At 39.4% G+C, this 21,429-nt stretch overlaps 2 protein-coding genes across 5 annotated transcripts in view; both read right to left on the bottom strand.

The window, feature by feature from the left end:
• Positions 1–9,527, bottom strand: part of CEP135 (centrosomal protein 135) — a 38,054-nt gene extending 28,527 nt beyond the window's left edge. The window contains exons 1-8 of the mRNA XM_044418417.1: positions 9,218–9,527; positions 8,128–8,281; positions 6,685–6,875; positions 4,678–4,845; positions 3,679–3,820; positions 2,570–2,654; positions 2,014–2,142; positions 1,138–1,353 (exon numbers count right to left, since the gene is read on the bottom strand). Coding sequence (XP_044274352.1) covers positions 1,138–1,353; positions 2,014–2,142; positions 2,570–2,654; positions 3,679–3,820; positions 4,678–4,845; positions 6,685–6,875; positions 8,128–8,240 — 1,044 coding nt within the window. The 5' untranslated portion in view covers positions 8,241–8,281; positions 9,218–9,527. The remainder of the gene's footprint in view (positions 1–1,137; positions 1,354–2,013; positions 2,143–2,569; positions 2,655–3,678; positions 3,821–4,677; positions 4,846–6,684; positions 6,876–8,127; positions 8,282–9,217) is intronic.
• A 3,345-nt stretch (positions 9,528–12,872) lies between these two features.
• EXOC1 (exocyst complex component 1) overlaps positions 12,873–21,429 on the bottom strand; it is a 35,955-nt gene continuing 27,398 nt past the window's right edge. For all 4 annotated transcript variants that reach the window (XM_044418037.1, XM_044418039.1, XM_044418038.1 and 1 more), the window contains 5 exons: positions 20,120–20,348; positions 18,961–19,144; positions 17,859–18,058; positions 15,546–15,740; positions 12,873–13,467 (listed from right to left, as the gene is read on the bottom strand). In XM_044418037.1, coding sequence (XP_044273972.1) covers positions 13,315–13,467; positions 15,546–15,740; positions 17,859–18,058; positions 18,961–19,144; positions 20,120–20,348 — 961 coding nt within the window. In that variant the 3' untranslated portion in view covers positions 12,873–13,314. The remainder of the gene's footprint in view (positions 13,468–15,545; positions 15,741–17,858; positions 18,059–18,960; positions 19,145–20,119; positions 20,349–21,429) is intronic.

Below are 21,429 nucleotides of genomic sequence, written 5' to 3'. Positions count from 1 at the left end.
AATGGAGAGACATCACTTCAAATATTCTGAGATGGGGTCAGGTCCTAGTCTGATTGGTTGGGGAGCAGTGGGAAATGACAGTTAAGATAGACAGATGAGAGGAGATAATTCCAGATTAGTTTGTGCTGGTTGGTGTGCAGTGATTCAGAAGAACCTAACAAGAAAAGGAATGGCTATTCTTTCTCTGTGGACAACCATAGATGGGTGGTGAACATCAGGATTAGCAAAGAGTTGGGTGTGTTATGCCAACAAGTGGCCCTAAAAATCTTGCCAGAGCAATTATACAAACAGGCAGTTAAAATTCAGATCAACTGACCAAGCATCCAGTAATGCAACTGGAGGAGCTTGGGTGTCAAAAGAAAGGTGTACCTCAATGCTTGAACCTGATTGTAAGAGTATTTGAATGGAATAGAGGTTAAATGAATTTGGCCCGAGATAAAAGAAGTTTTTAAGGGTTTGCAATAGCAACAGTGTCTATTGCATCCTAAAGAAGTGTCAGTAAGTAGTCTTTCAAACTTCCCTGGCCTCTCCACAAATAACCTTTTATTAAATGTACTGTTTCTCTTTTCAACTTGTCTCTGGTGTTGGTACCTGTCTTATACCCAAGGGGTTTATATTAGCTGCTAGGAGATTCTCAAGTATTTAGAGAGAACTGGTGGCAGCAGAAAGGATCACCTTCTGGAACCCTGAGTTATAGTGGCAAAGAGTTCCTTGGACCCAGAAATACAAGAATTTGCTATAAATCAGAGACCTCATAGATAACTGTCCAGTGAAGAAGCAGATTCCTCATAGGAGGCAGTAGGAGATAGGAAATCCCATAAAATGTTACTCAGTTCCAGAATTTCTTGAACTAATGAACAGACCAGCTATCACTATAAAGTTGCAAATATTTTAATACACAACAAACTATGAAAACCCAAGTACTAAAATGTGTATTTATATATAATAAGGTTACACAAAAATTTGGCCATATATTAATGAGTAACTGCACTTCAGCAATGTGATTAAAACAAATCTTCCACATACTTCATGAAATTTAAGATATAAGAGAAAATGTCCTCAAAACAGTTTTAACTCATTTTCACAGGCAGGTAGAAAATGTTCTTGATGTTCTATCAAGCTACCAAATTCTCTTACCTTAGCTTCTCCAATTTCTTTATCTGCAGTTTCAAGTACAATTTCTTTGTGCCTTTCCAACTGTTGGGCCAAGTGATCTATTTCACTCAATTCTTGGCACAGTTCTTCATTCTTATTACTTAATTGAACGACCTCACTAGTCACATTTTGTCTACTGTCCAGAAGATCCTGTATGCGCATTTCAAGCTCTTTGTTGGTCTGCTGCAGGAATTCAACCTAAAATAGATATTAAAACCACACAAAAATGTTTCAGGTTAATAAATCAGTAAAAGTTGATTTACATCTGAATGGTGCTTACTCATTAGTACTCAAGGAACACTCCATTATTAACAATTACAGTATTTTCTGTTCTAATTAATGCATGAAAACTATGAGTGCCAAAGAGCTAATGTTATACATAAATTGCTTTAAGCCATAAGTCATACAGTTAGTTCCCAAAACTTTGAAGAAGCTATGAATTTAAGAGCAACACTAACACTTTTCATTAATATTACTAATGTTTTGTTAATTTGCAGCAAGGAAGCAAGCATGAAAAGGAAAAACATATGAGTGGGCATGAAGTTTAGATGCACAGAAGAGGTCTGGATATGCAATAAAAGCATTCTTGCTATTTTTGTTAAAGCAGCTCCAACTGCAATGTATGTAATTCAGTTTATAATAAAGTAGCTTGCCTCTTCAGCCACTGCAAAAACAAAAACTACAAGTCAAGTCAGAGCACTGCCAACAGTTATTTCACAAATGAAATAACTACTCTGGATCATAGCATTTATTCAAAATATTTTGGACCTGTAGCACTTCACTCAAGTTGTTTCAGGGGCTAAGGAAACTCTCCAAGTTTTCTGAGCCTACAAACTGAAAGAGACTAAAGCATGTTACCTGCAAATTTAAGTGAGCAATTATTTTTTCATTACTTCTGCTTTTGGCTTCCAGAGATATGGCTTCATGAGACCGACCACCATTCATTGCTAGTGCTAAACGTTCAATCTCACTGTCTCGCAGTTCAACCTTTAAGACAAAATTATTATTTTTAAAAATTCTTTAGTGCCAATGCTAACACTTTGGCTCATGACTTTTGCATTTAGCAAAGGAAGACATGGGGCTGGTGTTTGGAGAGGAGAAAGTATGAAATACTTCAATGCTTCCATTATTATATAATCTTCTAAGGGCCCTGCAAGTATATAAGCAACATACAAGCCCAGCCAAGTATCAGAGAAGAGCAATGAAGTGAGAAAGAATTTCACTGATAACAAGGCAGAATCTTAATTCCTGCCTCTCTTTTTATGTGGCACTATACTGAGGTAAGCTGTGGTAGAGAGATCCAGAATGCCAAGTTCCATAATTTTCCAAACAAAGTATGTTGCTATTAACACATCTCCAACAATACAAAACACAAATACAGACTACAGTAGCATTCTTTGAAATATTAGTTTACCTGTTTGCTGTAATTTTTCATTCCACGTTCAGCTATTTCTAGCTTTTCCTGCAAGTCAGCCACTTCTAACTGCAGTTCATGAATTCTGAAATATTTTATTTGAATAATTCATTCAGAAATTCTACACTCAATAAAATATTTTCTACAGAAAATTTTCTCATTATTTGTTTGATAGCCATTTGAGATTACTAAAAGTCAGTAAGTTGCTTTCATGCATTTGGAAGGATATGGAAATGAAATAAAACCAGTAGAATGCTTTCTACTCATAAATCAAGTATAAAAAAATACACAGTACCATACACCTAAATATCTAGTAAAATCCACTTAACTTCCTAATTTAACATTCAGTAAAAATATAAATTAAAACAAATTAATAGTTTTATGAAACAGTCCTATAACCCCTAGATAGTGCTTGAGGAGCCATGCAGTTCTTTGGATTTCCAGCTCTGAAGGTGGAGACAGTAATCTGAACACAGAGATGGGAACTGGATCCCTTCCCATATAATCAACACAAAAAGAACCATGCTGACTGCTCTACAAGTTTGGAGAATCAACCAAAAAGAGGGGCATTCTGAGGGCAAGGAGGGGAAGAAACTGGGATGGCCAGGATATTTTTAAAAAGGCCGTTCTAGTGAAAATGCTGAGAGGGAGAAAGGAGAGGTGACTCTGCACTGAATGCCTGCTCTCAAAAGGAATATATCCTTAATCCATTGTTATACGATTGACAATATACAATAATTATCTTGGTCTTAGAAGTGTATCACATTTCTATAACAACTAGTATCTGAAGCTCTCATAACAATGTTACAGGCTCCTCTATTTTTTAAGAATAAAATTCAAGAGGGAGTCACAGAAACTACAGAATTTTGCAGTCACAGAAACAGTTCTGCCACCAGAGGCCAGTTCTTCTACCAAACTCTTCTAAACCTCTGTAGGATTGAGCTGCCTGTCACCCTCACACAGAAAAACATAAATAGCACTTTACAAACAATTAGTAGTAAACAATTCATATCTGTAAAAGGAAAAACAGTAAAGGCTGGAGACTATTTCAAATGTATAATACGTTAAAGTAGCATAACCAGTATTTCAAAATTTTAAGACACAATCACCTGTTGTCTGCCACCTGCAGAAGATCGGCAATATATGGATCATCAGGCTGAGGAACTGGATAGGCACCAATTCCTGATGGAGGTACTGGTTGATCAATCTGCATACGTTGTCTCCTGAATGGAATATTTCTTTTCCTACCACCTAAAGAGATAACTATATGTAACTTCAATATCAAATGGAGCATAACATGTTCTCAAAAATAATGAATTACAGGTTTTTATGAATTTTCTGAAATGAACCTTTTATTCATTGAGAGCATATACGCCATGTCATTGATGACTAATTATGTGAATAACAAATTAAATAATATATTTAGTGAAAATCATGAAATTGTGTCAATTGTGTGTGCTACATTGATATAAAACATTAAAATGATGTATAATCGAGAATATGAATCAATTTTATCATACTGGTGTGGAAATAAGAATGATTGTATACATAAAATAGTGTTAATATGTACTTAGTATTTCATATGTCCTTGCATTTCTTTTAAAATAACCTGTCACTTTAATATTAAAAACATGTACTCAAGAATAAATCCCCCTGAACTCAGTGGAATTCTTAAAAAAAAAGAAAGAAAATTTACATTAGTAGAATATTCAGTGCCTAGGAACTGTATACAAAATGGCTAAAGCTAGTGAAAGCCTGGACGTGCCTTTGTCTGAGAGCACAAAGGCAAACCTTTACTACTTATAAAATACTGACAAATTATGTGTCCCAATCTTTTAATTCTTTGTAGGTAACACTGTTCTATTATTCACACAGAACTCGTATCATTGTGGCAGGTTTTCACATCAGCTTTGGCTGAAAAAAACTGAAAAGGGATACATATGTAAAGTACTCTCTTTGCAATAGTAACTAACGTATTTACTGAACTTTTAATTCTCTACTTTTCTTAAAAAAAATAAACTCAATTATTAATCCTCAGTATGTGGGTGCAGAATCTAGTAAGCAAACAGGTAGCAGGTTAGAAATGATCACATAATCAGATGCTGTACCTGGTGTCTGAACCACTGCTTGCAGATTTTTCTCCTGGAGCTGTTGGATCTTTTCAGTTTTGGCTTTATTTTCCTTGTCTAATGATCTAATTTTATGTATATATTGGTTATTCAGAAACTTCATATCTGCATTTTCATGTTCAAGTTTCCTCAGTGTAACTTTCAAATCTTTAAGTAAGAAAAAGAGACATTCAACAGTATTCATTTCTATTTTGACTATACAATGACAGGAATAAGGACCAGTTCAAACGGCATTTCATTCTGCGCAGAAGTACAAACATACATACACTGGATGCCTCCACTTGCCTTTCAGCTGCTTCTTTCTTTGAAATGCAACTCAGTACCTGTTCCCACAACCACCAGAATCATTGTATGCTAATCACTCATCAGTTTAAAGTGATGTGGCTGAAACACACACATACATACACACAATACAAACTGAGACCAATGTTTTGCTAAGCATATTCCAGTGAAATACCATTTGGGACAGCCTAATGAATAAGTAAATTATTTTTCTGTTCTTTCTCTTTAGAAAACTGTAACTCCTCTGGTTTAACATTTCTTATTACAGTTTAAGATCTGGTTCAGAGATTGTTGGACAAGCATGATGGGGAAGCTAAACCATTTTTATTTTCGGGCACCAATTAGTAGGAGTACTGGTTTCATTCCCATAATCCGTATGCAAATTTGCATTCAATTAGGTCTTTAAAAGCACAATCCTATTGCTCCCTCAATGCTTGAATGCCCCTGAACTTGGAGACTCATAACTGTTTATAAAGGAGAAAGCAGTATTTGCCTCCCCCATCCTCCTGCCTGCATTTTGTCTGTTGAGCATTTTGGAGGATAAGAGAAAGAAGCAGAAGAGACTTCAGGATAGCTTATGTCCATCCTTTTCCAGTTTTCTTTCCTGTCCACCCACCAAAATGCTTTGATGATTCTGAGCTGTATGTCTGGAGATAGCACTCTGACCTTGGAGCTAGGAGTCAGAAGTCCAGTTTTTTCTCAGAGCCAGCAGAAACGACCATTCCAGGTGCTGCTCCATCATATGTTATGACCCCTCAGATATTGTTTAGAGGCTACAGAATTGCTCCATAATAAAATTATTACTAGTGTTTCCAACTTCTCAGATCATAGTAAGTCATTTAAAGAAAACAGAAAATATAATACAAAAATAAAGACATGAGTGATAACAATTTTATTTTTAAAACAAAAATAAACTCTTCAAATTGCAAAATTCTATCACATGAGAAAACATATATCAATATACTGAACAGTACAACAGTTTGTATTTGAACAAAGTACAATAAGCAGTTTGAATACATGGAGCAGTATCCCAGCCTGCCTGCAGGACCAGTTCCACAACAGAGTACCAGCTGCTCTAAAACCAGCCGAAAACTAACAGAAACACCTGTTGCCAGAAAGGGGCAGAAGGAAATTCTGCTGATTGATTCCAATCCATAAACAAGTATGTCCACTTCTTTTTGGGGTTGCTTTTAAAACCACTGGTTTTCTATTGTGTGAAATGCGAGTCCCATTTGCACAACTGATTGAATAGGAGTACAATTGCAGTACTGATGTTGTCCATGGTTAATGTTAAGCATAAATTGGTGTTGTAAAGCTGCAAATTGCCATATGCCAGGTGAAAACAAATTGTCTCTAGAATACTAGGGCTACTTCAGGGTCTGCCCACTTTGCCAAAAAATTTCAGTGACATTCTGGCCTTTTCAGAAGAGGAAGACTGAGCTTTCCATGTTGAGTTGGCCACTAAATGTGTGCTTGATATCTACGTATAAAACACTGAGATTGTTCTTTCATTCTCTTTCTCATGACAAGAAACTTCAGAACTGCACACAACAAACTGAAGTGCCACCAGCTGCCCTTTTCCTCATGAGCTTGGAACCTGGGAAGAGGGCAAAGGTAAACACTGCTGATCCCTGGACTTAAGTGTAATGTCAGAGATAAGATTGGTGTGATCAGACAACAAAGCATTAACATTTTTCATATTACCTTTAACCCGCTGTTCCAATTGCTCTTTCAGTTTCAGAACTTCTAAATGTAGTTCATTATTTTCACGGGTGAGCCTAGCATTTTCTTCTCGATAAGGTTCCAAAACAACATCAAAGTTACTATATTCTTTTTCAATTTTTCCAGCAGATAACTTTGCACTCCGGAGGCTCTCAGTTGTATGAACAAGATCACTGAAATCCAAGGACAGCAAATTAGGGATAAGTTCTGTAATGGACTAATGCACACCCTGAATGCTCTGCTTCAATCACTACAGACCAGAGCACAGCAGATTCTGCTTGGTTTTTTAAGTAATCATAATCACTACAATCACTTCAGACCCTACTGAGCTCTCTCCTTTAAGTTATTTATGCATGGAAAGGTGACTGCCCTACATATCAAATTCTAGGCAGAAGAACATCACACACCTACCTCGAGACTAGCTCATATTTTCCTGAGCTAAAGTCATGATGAGGATAAATCATTACTAGGGTTAGGTTTCCTAATAAGCTGGCAAGCAGTTTTGTGGAGGCATGGCCCAGAATTTTCAGATTAAGTTCTCAGTTTGAGCGTCTTCAGTGAGAAGAACAATAAGGAAGAACAACTTTCCCTAAAGGCAGGTTCCTGAGAATATGCAACTTCAAAGGCGAATTTGTTATAAGGGTTACTTTCTATGCAAACCTTCCAATGTGAACTGAATGTACACTCAATGGTCACAGCAGATAAACAAAGCTTGTTCTCCCAATCAAGTCAACATAATGACGGAACCCTAAGGGAAGTAAATTTGAAAACCAGTGTTCTTAGACTGAAGTATTTTTTTGGGAAGATGCCTCTCAAATGCTAGAAACTAAATTTAAACCATCTAACTTCCTTAAGGGTCATTTCTGGTAGAAAACTCAGATATAAATGAAATGTTTGCCTGCATTTTGAAGATTATTATGCATAGACTGAAATCTTAAACATAAATCTTTCAAGGGTGGGAAACCTTGGTGGGAAGGGGTTGGGCAGACAGCATCCTTCCTTTTCCAAGATTAATGTTGCAAGACCTCATTTATGAATGCTCAAAATCTATTTTTCCATAGTAAAGCATAATATAGATAACAGGAATAATGTATAAACTCTTGCCCTGGTTGATTCGTTACCTCAAATTTCATATGAGTAGAATATTCTCCTAGATTTCTTTCTGTCACAGAAATATTTGCATTTGTAGAGTTCTAGAATATTAGAGTTTTTCTAAGCATGGCACACAACCCTGCATTCTAAACCACTGAATTTGTTTTAGACAGGCTTTTAACAGCATAGCTTAGAGTGCAAATATTTGCACTAACCCCAGACCAGTCATGATGTTAATAAAATATCAGAATGTTCCACAAGACCAGTTTTGCATCAGTGTCATATATTCTAACTGTACTCATGATTTTTTTCTATTCACTGTTTTCTCAATACCTAAAAAGCTTTTCCACCAAAGGTAAACTCTCCACTCCCAGTGGTTGTCGGTATCCAAGCTGATCCAACCGCTTCCTTAGATTAATGAACTTTCGCTCTGCAGCTGTACTCATTATGAAGATATTTGGTGGGGGTTTCAGCTAAAAATGGAGATCTGTAGATAATTTAAAAACATATACATGGGTATGCAACTTAATATATACATGCAAGAACAAGTCCCTTGCTCTCTAGCACTTGGATAAGGCATGGCAGAGTTTAGTGTGGTATTCTGGCATCTCAGGCACATTTTTTTTACCTAGGAAGACATGATAGGGGCAGAGGTAGCTGCAAGCTTGAAGCTACTTGAAAGATAGGTTCCAAGCACCTGACCAGACCAAGTTCCTAAATAAGGTATAGCCAGGCATCATATCAGAGGCAGAAAGAAAAACATAAGCTCCTCTTAAGTACAAACTCATTATACACTAGCAACTTTTGCATGTAAGACTGGGAGAGTGCATATGTTAAGCAAGCACAGTCCACAAATATTCCAAAAATAGTTACCATAAGGTCAACTGAGTAGACTCATCTTAGATTTCTATCACTCTGTTTGCTTACCGGGAGACTTTGGACCAGCCACACTGCCTCAAATTAAACTTCCTCACCAAGTTGCTGTGAAGATAGAACTTGAGAGGATGCACACAATGTATACCACACTTAAGTTCATGGAGTAAAGAAAGCGTTCAAAGCAAACCAAACCTGATAGGTATGCATAGCAACAGTAATTGCCCCTGTAACGAGACTTGCTAAAACCACTTCTTTAAAACTTGAAAAATTAGTATCTTTTGAACACTGTAATAAGAATGGGATAGGTGGTATAGCATGGGGAAAGCTAAAGTCGAAGAATTCCTTCAGAAGAATGAGCAAAAGAGGACAAATGCTCTAGAGCTGGCTCACCACGTTTTACTATGTGAAACAGGGCCTTTCGTTAAACTGCGCTAGGGTAGAGAAGAAAAGAAAGGGCAAGGCTGGCAGATGAATTGCTTGTGGAGGCGGCAGAAATACCTGAAGGCGGCTTGGAATGGGAAAGGGGTTTAAATGAGGGGAGTGGTACCTTAGGCGACAAAGCGAAAGCTATGGGGGTAGGCCTGGACACAATAGCAAGAGAACGAAACCAAACTCAGCGCACTGCGGGACAGCAGCAGGCGAAGGCACCGATGCCTCGCCAAGACAGTAGCCTCCCGGACGCGACCGGTTCACAAGGCCCAGGAAGCCCGACAGGCAAGTGCGACGTCCTTCGGAATGACGTCATTACTCTACCGTCATCGCCATCACCATGGAAACGGGGCTTCACCGCCTCAAATCTCGGCCTCTCTCTTACGTAGACGGAGCGTTAACTGCATCCGGCCGTCTCCATCATGACCACCACTCACCGAGTCCTGGAGACGGGAGCGGTCTTACTCTACCTTCCTCTTGCCTCTGCCACAACCCAGGCTAGAGAGTGACCAGATAGGCCTAGCGAACGGTTTGAAAATGGCGCGCGGAGCGTCGGCTTCTTCCGCCCAGCGTCGCCCCAGCAACCGTTCAAACGCGCGAGCGTCCGGAACCAACCGACGAACCAAGCTCCCCGCGTCCCCACAGCGGCCCCAGGTGGACACCAGTGAGAATAAAATGTGCGCGGCCTCCTCTCGGTAACTCCGCCTCGCGAGAATCTCCCTCCGCCCCTCCCTCGCTCCGCCCATCCCAGGAAAAACTGCGTGAGCCAATCAAAGGGCGAGGGAATCCGTCGCCGCTCGTGTTCCCGGGCCGATCTTCTGGTCGAACTAATGAGCATGCTCGGAGCAAGCGCCGTTCTCCTTTGCAGCAGAAGCTGCTGCGTGAATGTGTTGCTTTGCTTGCAAGGACAAAAGATTTCCCGGTTGAAAACCGCAACAGTTTTGTGAGCAAAACTGAATGCAGGACAGCAACGTGGATAGTGGAAACGGTAGAGTTTCCGTTAACATTTATACAAATGACCTCCTAAAAGTCACCGCACTGTCTGTGGGCGGAGAAATCGAGGAGATAATTTCACTGAGTTTCTCAGGAAGGAAGCGAAATGCGAAGCGCTTCTGATAGCTGCTTGCCGTTGGCAGGGGAGTGGCACGGCTTTGTTCCCTCGTGGTTTTTGTTTGGCAGATTGACAGTCTGGTTGCCAAAGCGAGAGGGAACGGTATGGGGGGAAAAGGCGGAGCTATTGGCGTGCCAACATCTGTCTTTTTTCCTTGAAGTTTCCATTCCCATCGTTTTCGCTATACCTTCAAGCATATCTAATTACTGGGAGGCAACCTAGTGTGTTGTATTCTTAGTATTAATCACTTCTCAGTGGCTCTGCAACCTCGAAGGCCCAAAGTCACTCAGCTGAGCAGGGATTAGAACCCAGATTGCCTGAATCCCCTTCAGCCACCTAAGGAAGATGAATGCAAGAAACCTGAATTAAGCCCACGAGAATTTTGCCAGAAGTTTCTTCTCCTTTTGGTTTCTTTTCAAAAAGCAATGTATCCTCTATCAGATTGAATGTGAATGCTCAAAAAAGGCTGGGAATTTTTTTAGCACAGTATTATGCTTACATGCATCTTCCAATTAATGAAGATGTTTGGTTTTTCAGATCTTGTCTCATAGCCTGCTTATCTGCTGACTCATACTGACTTTCGATATTTCCCGTCTACATCTGATCTTCAGTTTTGGGCAGTTTTGGAATATCTTTGGAGGGTTCCTAAATGGGTGGTGTTAGAAGATCATACAGGGATACTCCCACAGTACAACAGTAAGAAATGTGTGACGCACAAAGCCATGACAATTACACTCTGTTCCATTCACCATGACATATGGGCTTTATGAGGCAATACAGATCTAACATTTAGTAAGCAAGTGGTAGGCATGGAAAGATAAAGTTCTTTTAGTTTTGGTTCAATTGGTGCCTCTTTTTTTTTGAGGGGGGGGGGTCATTTTCTGGCTTGCCCACCAACTATTACTTGCCAGCTGTGGCTGAATAGAATGCTTGCATCAAAGTCTCTGCCATGATAAGAAACACTTTTTGAGGCTGGTCAAGCAAAGTGGCCCATGAATGATATCTATAAATACTAGTAATTGGTGAACAACTATGATATAAAGGGTTTTAGGCAGGAATGGAATGAGGAATTGCATTGTTCCATTCTGACTAGTCAGTGGATTGCTGCTTTGGCATCTAAACTTATTGTCTGTGGATCTTGGGCAGCAGCATATTCAGCATATTTGTTTCATATCTATTTGACAGCACAAATTCTTTTGCATAAGAAATTGTCTAATTCCAAGTAATTGCTCATGGTTTAATACAGCTTATAGTTTTTGAACATCCGTTTTGGAAATGTCTAATAGTTGCTACTTTTGGGGAATGTATCATATGATAAACTTTGTACTGGAACAATATTTAATATTTGTTGATGTACATGCTCTTTTAAATGCTCTTGGAGCCAGTGTGGTGTAGTGGTTAAGAGTATGGGACTGGGATTTAGGCAGTCTGGGTTCTAGTCTAAGCTCAGCCATGGAGCCAGCTGGGTTCCTTTGGGCCAGTCACAGACTCTCAGCCCAGCCTACCTCAGGATAAGATTGAGAGCAGGAAGAGAATGATGCAAGCCACTTTGAGTTCTTTGTTGTTGTTTTTTAAAGGTGGGATATAGATCTAACAAACATAAATTGTTTACTATTTAATGGACATCAACCAATGGTGAGCATAGATTTTCCACACCCTCGACAGCTAAAATACTGATATTAAAACATTGAAAGATTAAACATTCATCTTCTCTAATGGATCATACTGAGGACCTTACAATACTTTCAACATTTGAATGGATGGTGTAAGAATACCATGTGGTCTGCTTTTGTTGAAGCCTGTTTATAATCACAAGTAAATTGTATTTTCATATACAATAATTTAATACATACTTATTTTGATGAATATATTTATATACATAGAATTTATTGACATTTTTCTTTAAAATAGATGTTTGTGCACACACCTCGATTGCCTCCTAGATAAAGTAAGCCTAAGAAAACCCGAACCCCTTCCATGAGAATTTTTCTGAAACTTTCTTTTCAAATTGAATGAGAATGGTTTCAAAAAGAAAGAAAAACATTGGTGGAAAGCTACTTTCCACACTGTTGTGATTCACTGTCAAGTATCAGTTACTTTCTGTATGTACCTACTTGTTGACAAAACATCTTCCTTTTGCACAGCTACACTAGTATGTACTGTAAACAAATATATAAAAAGCAAATTACAGAAATGCCTTTAGACACCAGTATCTATGGACAGGGGAGCTATATAGCCCACCTCTTAACTTGTATGTGAAAGGTGTGCTCCTATCATTTCTACATACTTGCTATAGGAAAAAACTAGTACTTTCCTATGATTTTGTTGCTAGCACAGAAGAAATTTAAAGTTAGCTGTTAAAGGCACAGACACTCATCAGGGGATAATCTGGCTACTTCAACTCACTCTCTTGCAATTGCTAATGTGCATACTTTAGTAAACCCACTTGCTTGGATAAACCTAAACAGAGAGCAAAGTTTCTTTTTCTTGGACAATGTTCAGTGTTTCCAAGGAAACCTCAGCTTATGTATGTAAGCTTATTAGAAGGAAAAAAAGTTCATTACAATATCTGTAAGCCTCATTTGTAGAAGCAGATGGTAATTGTTCCTTTGTGCAATGCTCAGGCAGAGTTCAAACTCCCTCAAAAAACATATGCAAGCAATGTCTTTGTAAACATTTTTTTTACTTCATATCAGAATGATATCCAAATAGTCATGAAAATTGATTCTCAGAAACATATGCCAGGATGTCCCACTGATGCATATATTAACACACTTGAATGTAGGACCCTTTCACTCATTTATAATTTCAAAACACACACAATTCCTAGATATTTAGGAAAGCAGATGAGTTTAGTGTTTAATGTACAATGTACTAGCGATATACAAAGCTTTATCAACATGGAACTAGGTGGGTTGAATTACATGTGAACATGTATGATTTAACACTGTTTTTATCCAGTAAGCAAGCAAATGGCTTAGGCCATCAGTGGATAGGCATGAAGATAATTAAGGATACTCCTTATCATTCCATCTCTTTAACTGTCCAATGTTAATGATACTTCCCAGTCAATTAGTTTATCATGGTTTATCACTTGGCAGACATTAGTGAGACTGTGCAATACTGGAGAAGTAATCTAAAATGTCTTGGATAGTAAATTCCATGGTAATGCCAGATCCAGGATAACAACGTGCTATTAAGCCTTCAAAGTGTTTGTACTGCCGTATGAACTCTTCTTGCATAGAATGCCACACCACCTGTCCCAAAAGAAAAGCAGAGTTTTAAATAATGCAAATACTATTCATGGTTCCAATCCAAATCTTCATAGGCCTGCCTCACTGCCTAATAATGGTGTTAAGGATATGTGTGTGTGGAACTGTCTCCAACATAAGGTGGTAACCTTTCTCTAGGCTACTTCAGACCATGGGTGAATGTTCCACTATACAAATAATTTCCTCCATTTAGAACACTAGCAAGTGAGGCTGAAGACTAAACTAGGTTTCTCTTTGACAAGTTAGTTTTCCATGTTTTAAAAAATGTACCTAAGGATTCAACAATCTAAGACCTCACCTACAATTTGAAGCAGTTCTACCCAAATTTATCACCTCATTGAGAACTAAGCCCAACCAATGCGCAACTTGATACAGAGATGTGCATTTCTGTATATATTTAGGCTACCCTGTCTTCACTGTGTTCTATGTTAACAGGTGCTTCCCACTCCTCCTCAAATGTCTTCTTCCACTGGTCTTAAAATGGGTTCCCCATTTTTATTATTTTTAAAAACTGCATCACTCTACCACCCAACAGCCAAAGCCCTTTGTGTAGTTCACAAAAGATAAATTGTTAGAATACATTGTGAAACCTTTACAAAGTTGAAAGGAGAATAAAACCACAGTAGAAGCTATCAGCAGAGTAAAACACAAAAGTCACCCTTTTCTTAAAGTAAAGTTTCCGTTTTTAAAACTGCAGGCCATCTGCAACCTTTCCTGAGTCTGACTTGGGAACAGTTATCCATGTTTTAGTTTCATCATGATTCAACTATTACACTCTAGGTGTAACTTCCCCTGCAGAGAGTCTGGAAGCTTCATTTGGCACAAAATGCGGCAACTAGGTTGCTAACTCATATATGGAATTGGGATCATATTAGATCTGTTCAAGCGCAATTTAAGTTCTTCCTCTTAATTTTTTAAAGCACTAGGGTCTGGCTGTTCTGCTATGAACGTGCACAACTATTAAGAGTTACACAAGAGGCCCTTTGAGGGCACCATTACCCATACAGGCCCATTTGTCATGTAAGAAGAGCCAACACTGGTTCAGACCAAGGGTCTGTCTACCCCAACATTCTGTTCCCACAGGGGCCAACCAGCTTGTCCATCAACAACCCACAAGCAGGGTATGAGTGCAACAGCAGCGCCCCGCCCCCTAGATTTCCCAGCAACTGGAGTACACCAGTTGAAATGACTTCAGAGAGGGCTTTCTGCTGTGTTGTCTCCAAACCCTGGAATGAACTTCCTCAAGAATTATGACTGGCTTCCAATCTCTTTCATTGGCCAAGACATAGCTCTTTAATTTAGCTTTTAAAACGTGGTGTGCTTGCAATGCTCATTTTTATTGTTGCAGTTTAAAAAAATTATATGGCATACTGATGGCTTTTTAGCAGATAAGGATATATTTAAACATATACAGACAAACAAATGGCTTGGGAAAACAAAAAGGTCTTCACCTGCTGCAGGTAAGACATAGGTACCAGGTGAGTCTTTCTGGGGAGGACACTCTACAACCAGGGTGACCCCACTGAAAAGGTCTTCTCCCTAGTAGCACCTGCCTCAATTCATTTGGTGAGGACACCCAGGGGAGGTGAGGATCTCTGAAGATGATTTTAAGGACCGGATAGGAGATGATTGTTCAGGCAAAGTGGCCCCGAGCCACTTAGTGCTTTAACAGTTAATACCAGCACTCTGAATTGTGCCTGGAAATGAACAGGGATCCAGTGAGGATCACAGAACGCTGGTCTAAAGGAGCCCACTAACCAGTCCTTAATTGCTGCACTGTTTTGGGCCAGCTGAAGTTCCCAGACTGTTTTCTGAGGCAATCCCATTGTAGTAAACACTACAGATGCATGGCCAGCATCCCTATGTGAGGCTACTCTAACACATATAACCCTGTCCAGATAGGTTCATAATTGGTATATCAGCCTAAACTCATAAAAGGTGCTCCGCAGCGTCAGTGACAATGCCAAGAGCACCTCCAAATACAATATAAAACATTTATACAATATTAACTTGATTAATATGGGATTATTCTCTAAATCACAGCCTACCATCCAATATATTACCTGGAGTAGGTTTTCCTCTTCACAGAGGTGTTTGTCCACCTTCTTATAAAGGTTATCTAGTCCCTTTTTCACTTCCTTGCCAGGGTATTCCTTTATAACTTTTCTTAGCTCTTGTTTATTGAAGGCCAACTGGTAGCTCACTTCCTCTTCTCTCACACCTTGGGCCACACGAGCTTCAACCCCCTCAAAGAAGTGCTGAAAAGAAATCAATTTATTATTTAATTTGCAAACAGGGTGCTCGCTCTTAGCATCTGGTAGTAAGCTTTGTTTCTATACCCTAGAACTGGAAAGCAGATTTCACAGATATGACACTGACTTGGCTTCTCTTACTTCCTGTCAAATGAAAAAGGTCAGAAACCATCCAAATTAGCTACAGGCTCCACATTGCCACCAAACTGTAAGTTCCCTGCTTGTGCCTCTGTGATAAATCTCATGCTTATACTGTAGGCAGCCTGGTACAGTTATATGTGCTGATACATATTGGTGTTTAGGACATACAAGCCCTTCCTTAGTTTAGGCCAGCCTATTGCCAGCCATAAAAATGGTTTACTAATGGCATTCCATCATGTAGATATTTATTGTATCAATCGGTAAGAACTGATGAGCTACCATAATCCCAGTAGCGGATAAAAGGAAGGTGCTTAACTGTCTGCAAGCTTGCCTCTCCAAAACGGGATACCACAGTGACCATTTCTATGTCATTCCTGTTTCTATAACAGCATCTTTTCCCCATATCTCAGTATCACACTACAGCATAAGAGGAGCACAATAGAAGAAACTCCGTTCAGTGCTTTTGTGGCGATGACCTTTGTGACCCTCTTTTTGACTTTTCCACATTTTGTTGTGCTACAACCTGGAAATGAATTCAATTAGCATTGTTACCACTTCATGTACACTCTGGGACTGCAAAGTATTTTTACTGTGGCACAGAAGTTAAGCAAACAAGAACAAACTGGCACCTGTTTGGGTGTAAGTATTCACCCTCCTGAGTCAATATTAGACAGTAGCATCTTTGGCAGCAATTTCAGCTGCAAGTCTTCTTGGGTAAATTTCTATCAGCTTTGCACACCTGGGTCCTACAATGTCCACCTATTCTCCCCAGAAAAACTGTTTCATCGGGCACTGTTGGTGAACAGCAGCTTTCAGGACTTGCCACAGTCAGACTGAGAGTTGTCTGGACCATTCTGAGACATTCAGTTTCTTATTTTTAAACCACTCCAGTGTAACTTTGGCTGAGTTATAAGGGTCACTGTCCTGCTGAACAGGTAAGCTTCTGAGTCCCAAATCCCTCCCAGCCTGAAAGTTTTCTCTAGAATTGCCCTGTTTTTGGCTTACTCAACGTTGCCCTCAATCTTGACCACTTTTCCAGCCCCTCCTGAATTAAAACATCCCCACAATGTGATGCCACCTTCATCAGTTTTGGTGGATGGCCTTCTCTAGGCCGAGTTGAACCATATTCTTTCCATTTTGTAATAACAGATCTAACACTGCTCTGAGGGATGTTCATAGTTTGGGTTTAAAAAAACCTGAACCCTGATTGGTGTTCTCTACAACTTCATTTCAGAGTTGCTTTGCTAGCTCCCTAGTCTTCACAACACTGTTTGTTTAGATATGCTCTCGAACACACTCTGGGGTCTTCCAGAAGCAGGCATATTTAATCTGAGATCATGTGACAATGAAATTACACTGAGACAGACTCCATTCATGTATTTAAAGTCTGTGCCTTCTGAAAGTAGTGGTTTGCACCAGGACTTATTTAAGCATATCACAGCAACGGGGCTGAATACTTATGCAACCAACAAATGCCAGTTTGTTTTTGTTGACTTAACTTTTTTGCTATAAGAAAAATATTTTGCACCTTCACAATGTATCTAGCATAATCAAGTGGCAACAATGCAGTTACAGTCTTTTCAGTTCCAGGCTGTAATACAACAAAACGTAGAAAAGTCAAAGTTGTGGCAGTAGAATACTTTGCCATCTTGTCCTGCTACAGGGAAACATTATGTGCAAAATTGTATCTGCTGTTATTCTGCAAAGAGCTGTGAAAAGGCAGCTTGCAGAAAGGTCAGTATTCACTAAATAGCAAATAAATCTGAAGATTTGTCACTACTTCACTTCTTCCTGCTCTCTCCAATAATGTTTCTAAAACTTGCTTTTACAAATTATAATTGTTCGGCATCCAAATGAATACTGATAGATTCAGAAATGCAGCACTTAGTGGAGGAAAATAGAAAGGCTCATTTATCTGCTGCATGTACACAAAAACTTATTATAAACTGGAATAAAAGCTATTAAAGAAGTTTAATGTCTTACATTCAATTTCTCAAGTGGCTGTCCCAAAGAGTAGATGACATACGACTGCAGATGATCTGTGTATTTTTGCTTTGCTTCTTTTTTCTCAGCCTCCAGACATGAGATTTTCAGCCGAGAGAGTGTTGCAAAGATATGGTGAAAATTCTCCATCATGACCACATCCCTGGGTGTCTTTTGGCTCTCATTTGCCACTTTTTCCACTAAAATACAATATATCCCATACACATACAATCATAAAGGTGTCAATAAGCCAGAGAGTGCTTCTAGAAGCTGGACTACTAGTGCTGCCACTTAGAAGGCACCCTATAGCTATAGTTCTTTTTCTCCATAACAGATTTTGCTGGTAACACAACTATAGAATTAGTGGGGAAAGATAAGAGGCTTACAGAAATAAAAAAAAACCACAATGGCATCTGGATCCTCCCATAAAATTCTGTGGATAAGGCAAAATGCTGCTGAACTAGAAGCCTCTGCTGGAAGTATCCAGAATGTAAACATTTTCATGATTACATAAGCATAACTGAACTCCAGTTTTCAAGTTAGAAGGGTGACATCTATGTGATTTTAGGAAACCACGAGAATTGTTGGGGTACAATTATAACAAGGGTGGTCAACCTATGGTCATAGTGCCTCTGACAACTGTCAAAGGTCCCGGCCACCCCCATCAATATTTTTCCAAATAAATTGTAAGATAAAAATGGTGTTAATATTTCTTGTAGCTGCTGTGGATGCGACTTCCTTTGGAAATATTTTTTTAATCTGCTTGTCTGTGCACACTGTGTGTGTGCGCACAGGGGAGGGAGGGGGTGTTGCCTGGTGAGGAAAGGGAATGCTGGTCATCATGGCCCTCCAGATGTAAACCCTCATCTGCCCCAGTCAGCGCAAGAGATTTTGGTTCAAATAGAGGGGGAAGCTCGTGTATGCTGCCTTGGGCTCCTTGCAAGGAAAGGTAGGATATAAATTTAACAAATTACAGCAGTTGCAGATGAAAACAGCTGGAGTGTCACCAATTTCCCATGCATGGGGTGTATGATTGCAACTGAATACTGTATTTCTATGAGACATTAGACCACTGATTTTCTGCTCAAAAGAAAACTCCTACCATTAGCGAAAACTCCTCGAATAAGTTTCAAATAGGCTTTATCGAGATCTCCTCTTCGTTCTGCATTTTTGAAAATAGATTCAGCTAGTGCTGCAAATTCTTCAAACTCAGCAACAAAAGGGAGAATTCCAACTTTACTCTTCTTGGATATCTTTACTTCTTCCATCTGTTTTATTTGGTTACTCTGAAATGAAAAGACAGAGTTGGTAGGCCATAAGTGTTTGTCTTAAAGTTACAAGGAGATGGAAACAATCTACCTTGAATCAACTAAGAAATGCAAAGAGATAACAGGAAAGCAGATATATCCAAACCATAACCAACAACAGCATGAATGCCCAGCTACTTAGTTCTGGCTGCAGAAGAATTTAAGACCTTTGTAATCTTAAGAACAAAAAGACTAAAGTATTGTGAGGTGATGTGGGATAGCAGAAGTGTGCAAAGGGAAGGTGAACATTGAAATATTCTGAGGCAACGGGCTTGCCATTCAGTGACAGTGAGATCTTCCAGGCAGTGCCCAAGAGGGCTTATCCTGGTACTTATCAGACTTCCACAGGAGCCCATGTTGTTGACATACACAGGTAGAAATCTATGCCTGTATACATCAGTTACCATAAGGAAGGCTGAGCACTGAAGAATTGAGGCCTTTGAATTGTGGTGCTGGAGAAGGCTCCTGCGAGTCCCTTGGACTGCAAGGCGATAAAACCAGTCAGTCCTAGAGGAGATCAACCCTGACTGGTCTTTAGAAGGCCAGATATTGAAGATGACACTAATATAATTTGGCCACCTAATGAGAAGAACTCACTAGAGAAGAGCCTAATGGTGGGAACAATAGATGGCAAAAGAAGAAGGGGACAGCAGAGAATGAGGTGGCTAGATGGAGTCACTGAAGCAGTCGGCGTGAGCTTGAGTGAACTCTGGGGGATGGTGGAGGACAGGAAGGCCTGGAGGAATGTTGTCCATGAGGTCGCGATGGGTCGGACACGACTTCGTGACTAACAATAACAACAACAACACATCAGTTAGATATTGTGGTCAATGCATTGAAGCAGGAGGTGGTATGATATGGTCCTGCTTCATCTGCAGTCTTATCCAGTTTGCCCACTGCCCATTGCCTCCATAGATTTAAAGAACCCAATTGTTCAAGCTGTCACAAACTTACAATGCACTTGTCAAAGTTCCTTTTGACAGTCACTAATACATTTCCAAGTGTTGTGCTGAGGAAAGAAGTTGGATCCACATTTTGTGCTGTCCATACATGATGACTCATTTTCACCAGCATGTAAAGAGAATTGAAGCTATCAATCTTGTCCCCCAAAGCAATAAGGTTATTCAATTCTAGCTCAACGCAGCGAAATATTTTTGTCATCATCTGCCGGATCATGTGATTCCTGTGAAATGGGGAGCAGGATATATAGATCAAAATTGGCTCAGTACCATGGTTATTTAGCTTTATTCATTTTTAAATCTACATCGTTTTTTATTTGCAGGTAAGAATTAGTCTCCAGATCTTCCAGTACAGGGATAAAGGAGAAAGGGTTTGCATTAATTTTAATGATGCACTGCCTTGGTCTTAAAGCATTCAACTTTTAAGAAATCTCACTTATCATGATTCTAGAGCATGGGAATCCAGCCCAATATTTTCCACCCTCTGACAATGACTCTCCAGGTTCTCAGGCAGAGGTCTTTTCACATGAGTTACTACCTCATGTGTCTCACTAGCAATACCACAGACTGAACCTGGGACCATCTAATTAGAAACTATTTGTCAGAGAGCTATGGTTCCTCCTACCCTCGCAAAACACATTATGTAGAGTTTGTGCAATACTCATAATTCCAAATAGTTTTCCAAAGCTTCTCTGCTTCATTCCTGTAATGCTACAGTGAAGCAGGTAACATCACCCTTCTTGCACAGGAGCTATCCCAGTCCTCTTGCACAAGAGCTATCCCAGTCTGATTAGGGATTGATTGATTCACTCAGGCTGGATTGGGGACCTGGAAACTCTGGGTTCTAGTCCCCACTTGACCAGGAAGCTAACTAGGTGATTCTGGCCCAGTCACTCACTCTCAGCCCAACCTACCTCAAAGGACTATTGTTGTGAGGATAAAATGGAGCTACGTATGTAAGCTGCCTTGGATTTCTCACAAGAGTAAAAAGGGGCAGGAGATAAATGCAATGTAGTAGTAGTAATAGTTTGTCAAATTTACTCTATTACCATTATTTGGTTACAGATATTTCTGGCATGTAGCATTCCCAATACTTGCTAGGAAGTTCAAATTTGTATGTAGATTTCTGTCACTGCTTTACTACATGAGTAGACTAAAAAAAAATTTCATGATTAAATATACACTAAACAAGTTTACTGCTACAGCTGCATGGTCCAGTAGTTTTGCTGTGTTTTCATTATTACACAAGGAACATCCAGTTTTAAAGCTAACAATGCATTAAAATGCATGCATATTTGCAGGCTC

This window comes from Varanus komodoensis, unplaced genomic scaffold, assembly GCF_004798865.1.
Source record: "Varanus komodoensis strain SLA01 unplaced genomic scaffold, ASM479886v1 scaffold9, whole genome shotgun sequence".
Taxonomy (NCBI): domain Eukaryota; kingdom Metazoa; phylum Chordata; class Lepidosauria; order Squamata; family Varanidae; genus Varanus; species Varanus komodoensis.
This window is presented reverse-complemented; position numbering and strand designations above follow the sequence as displayed.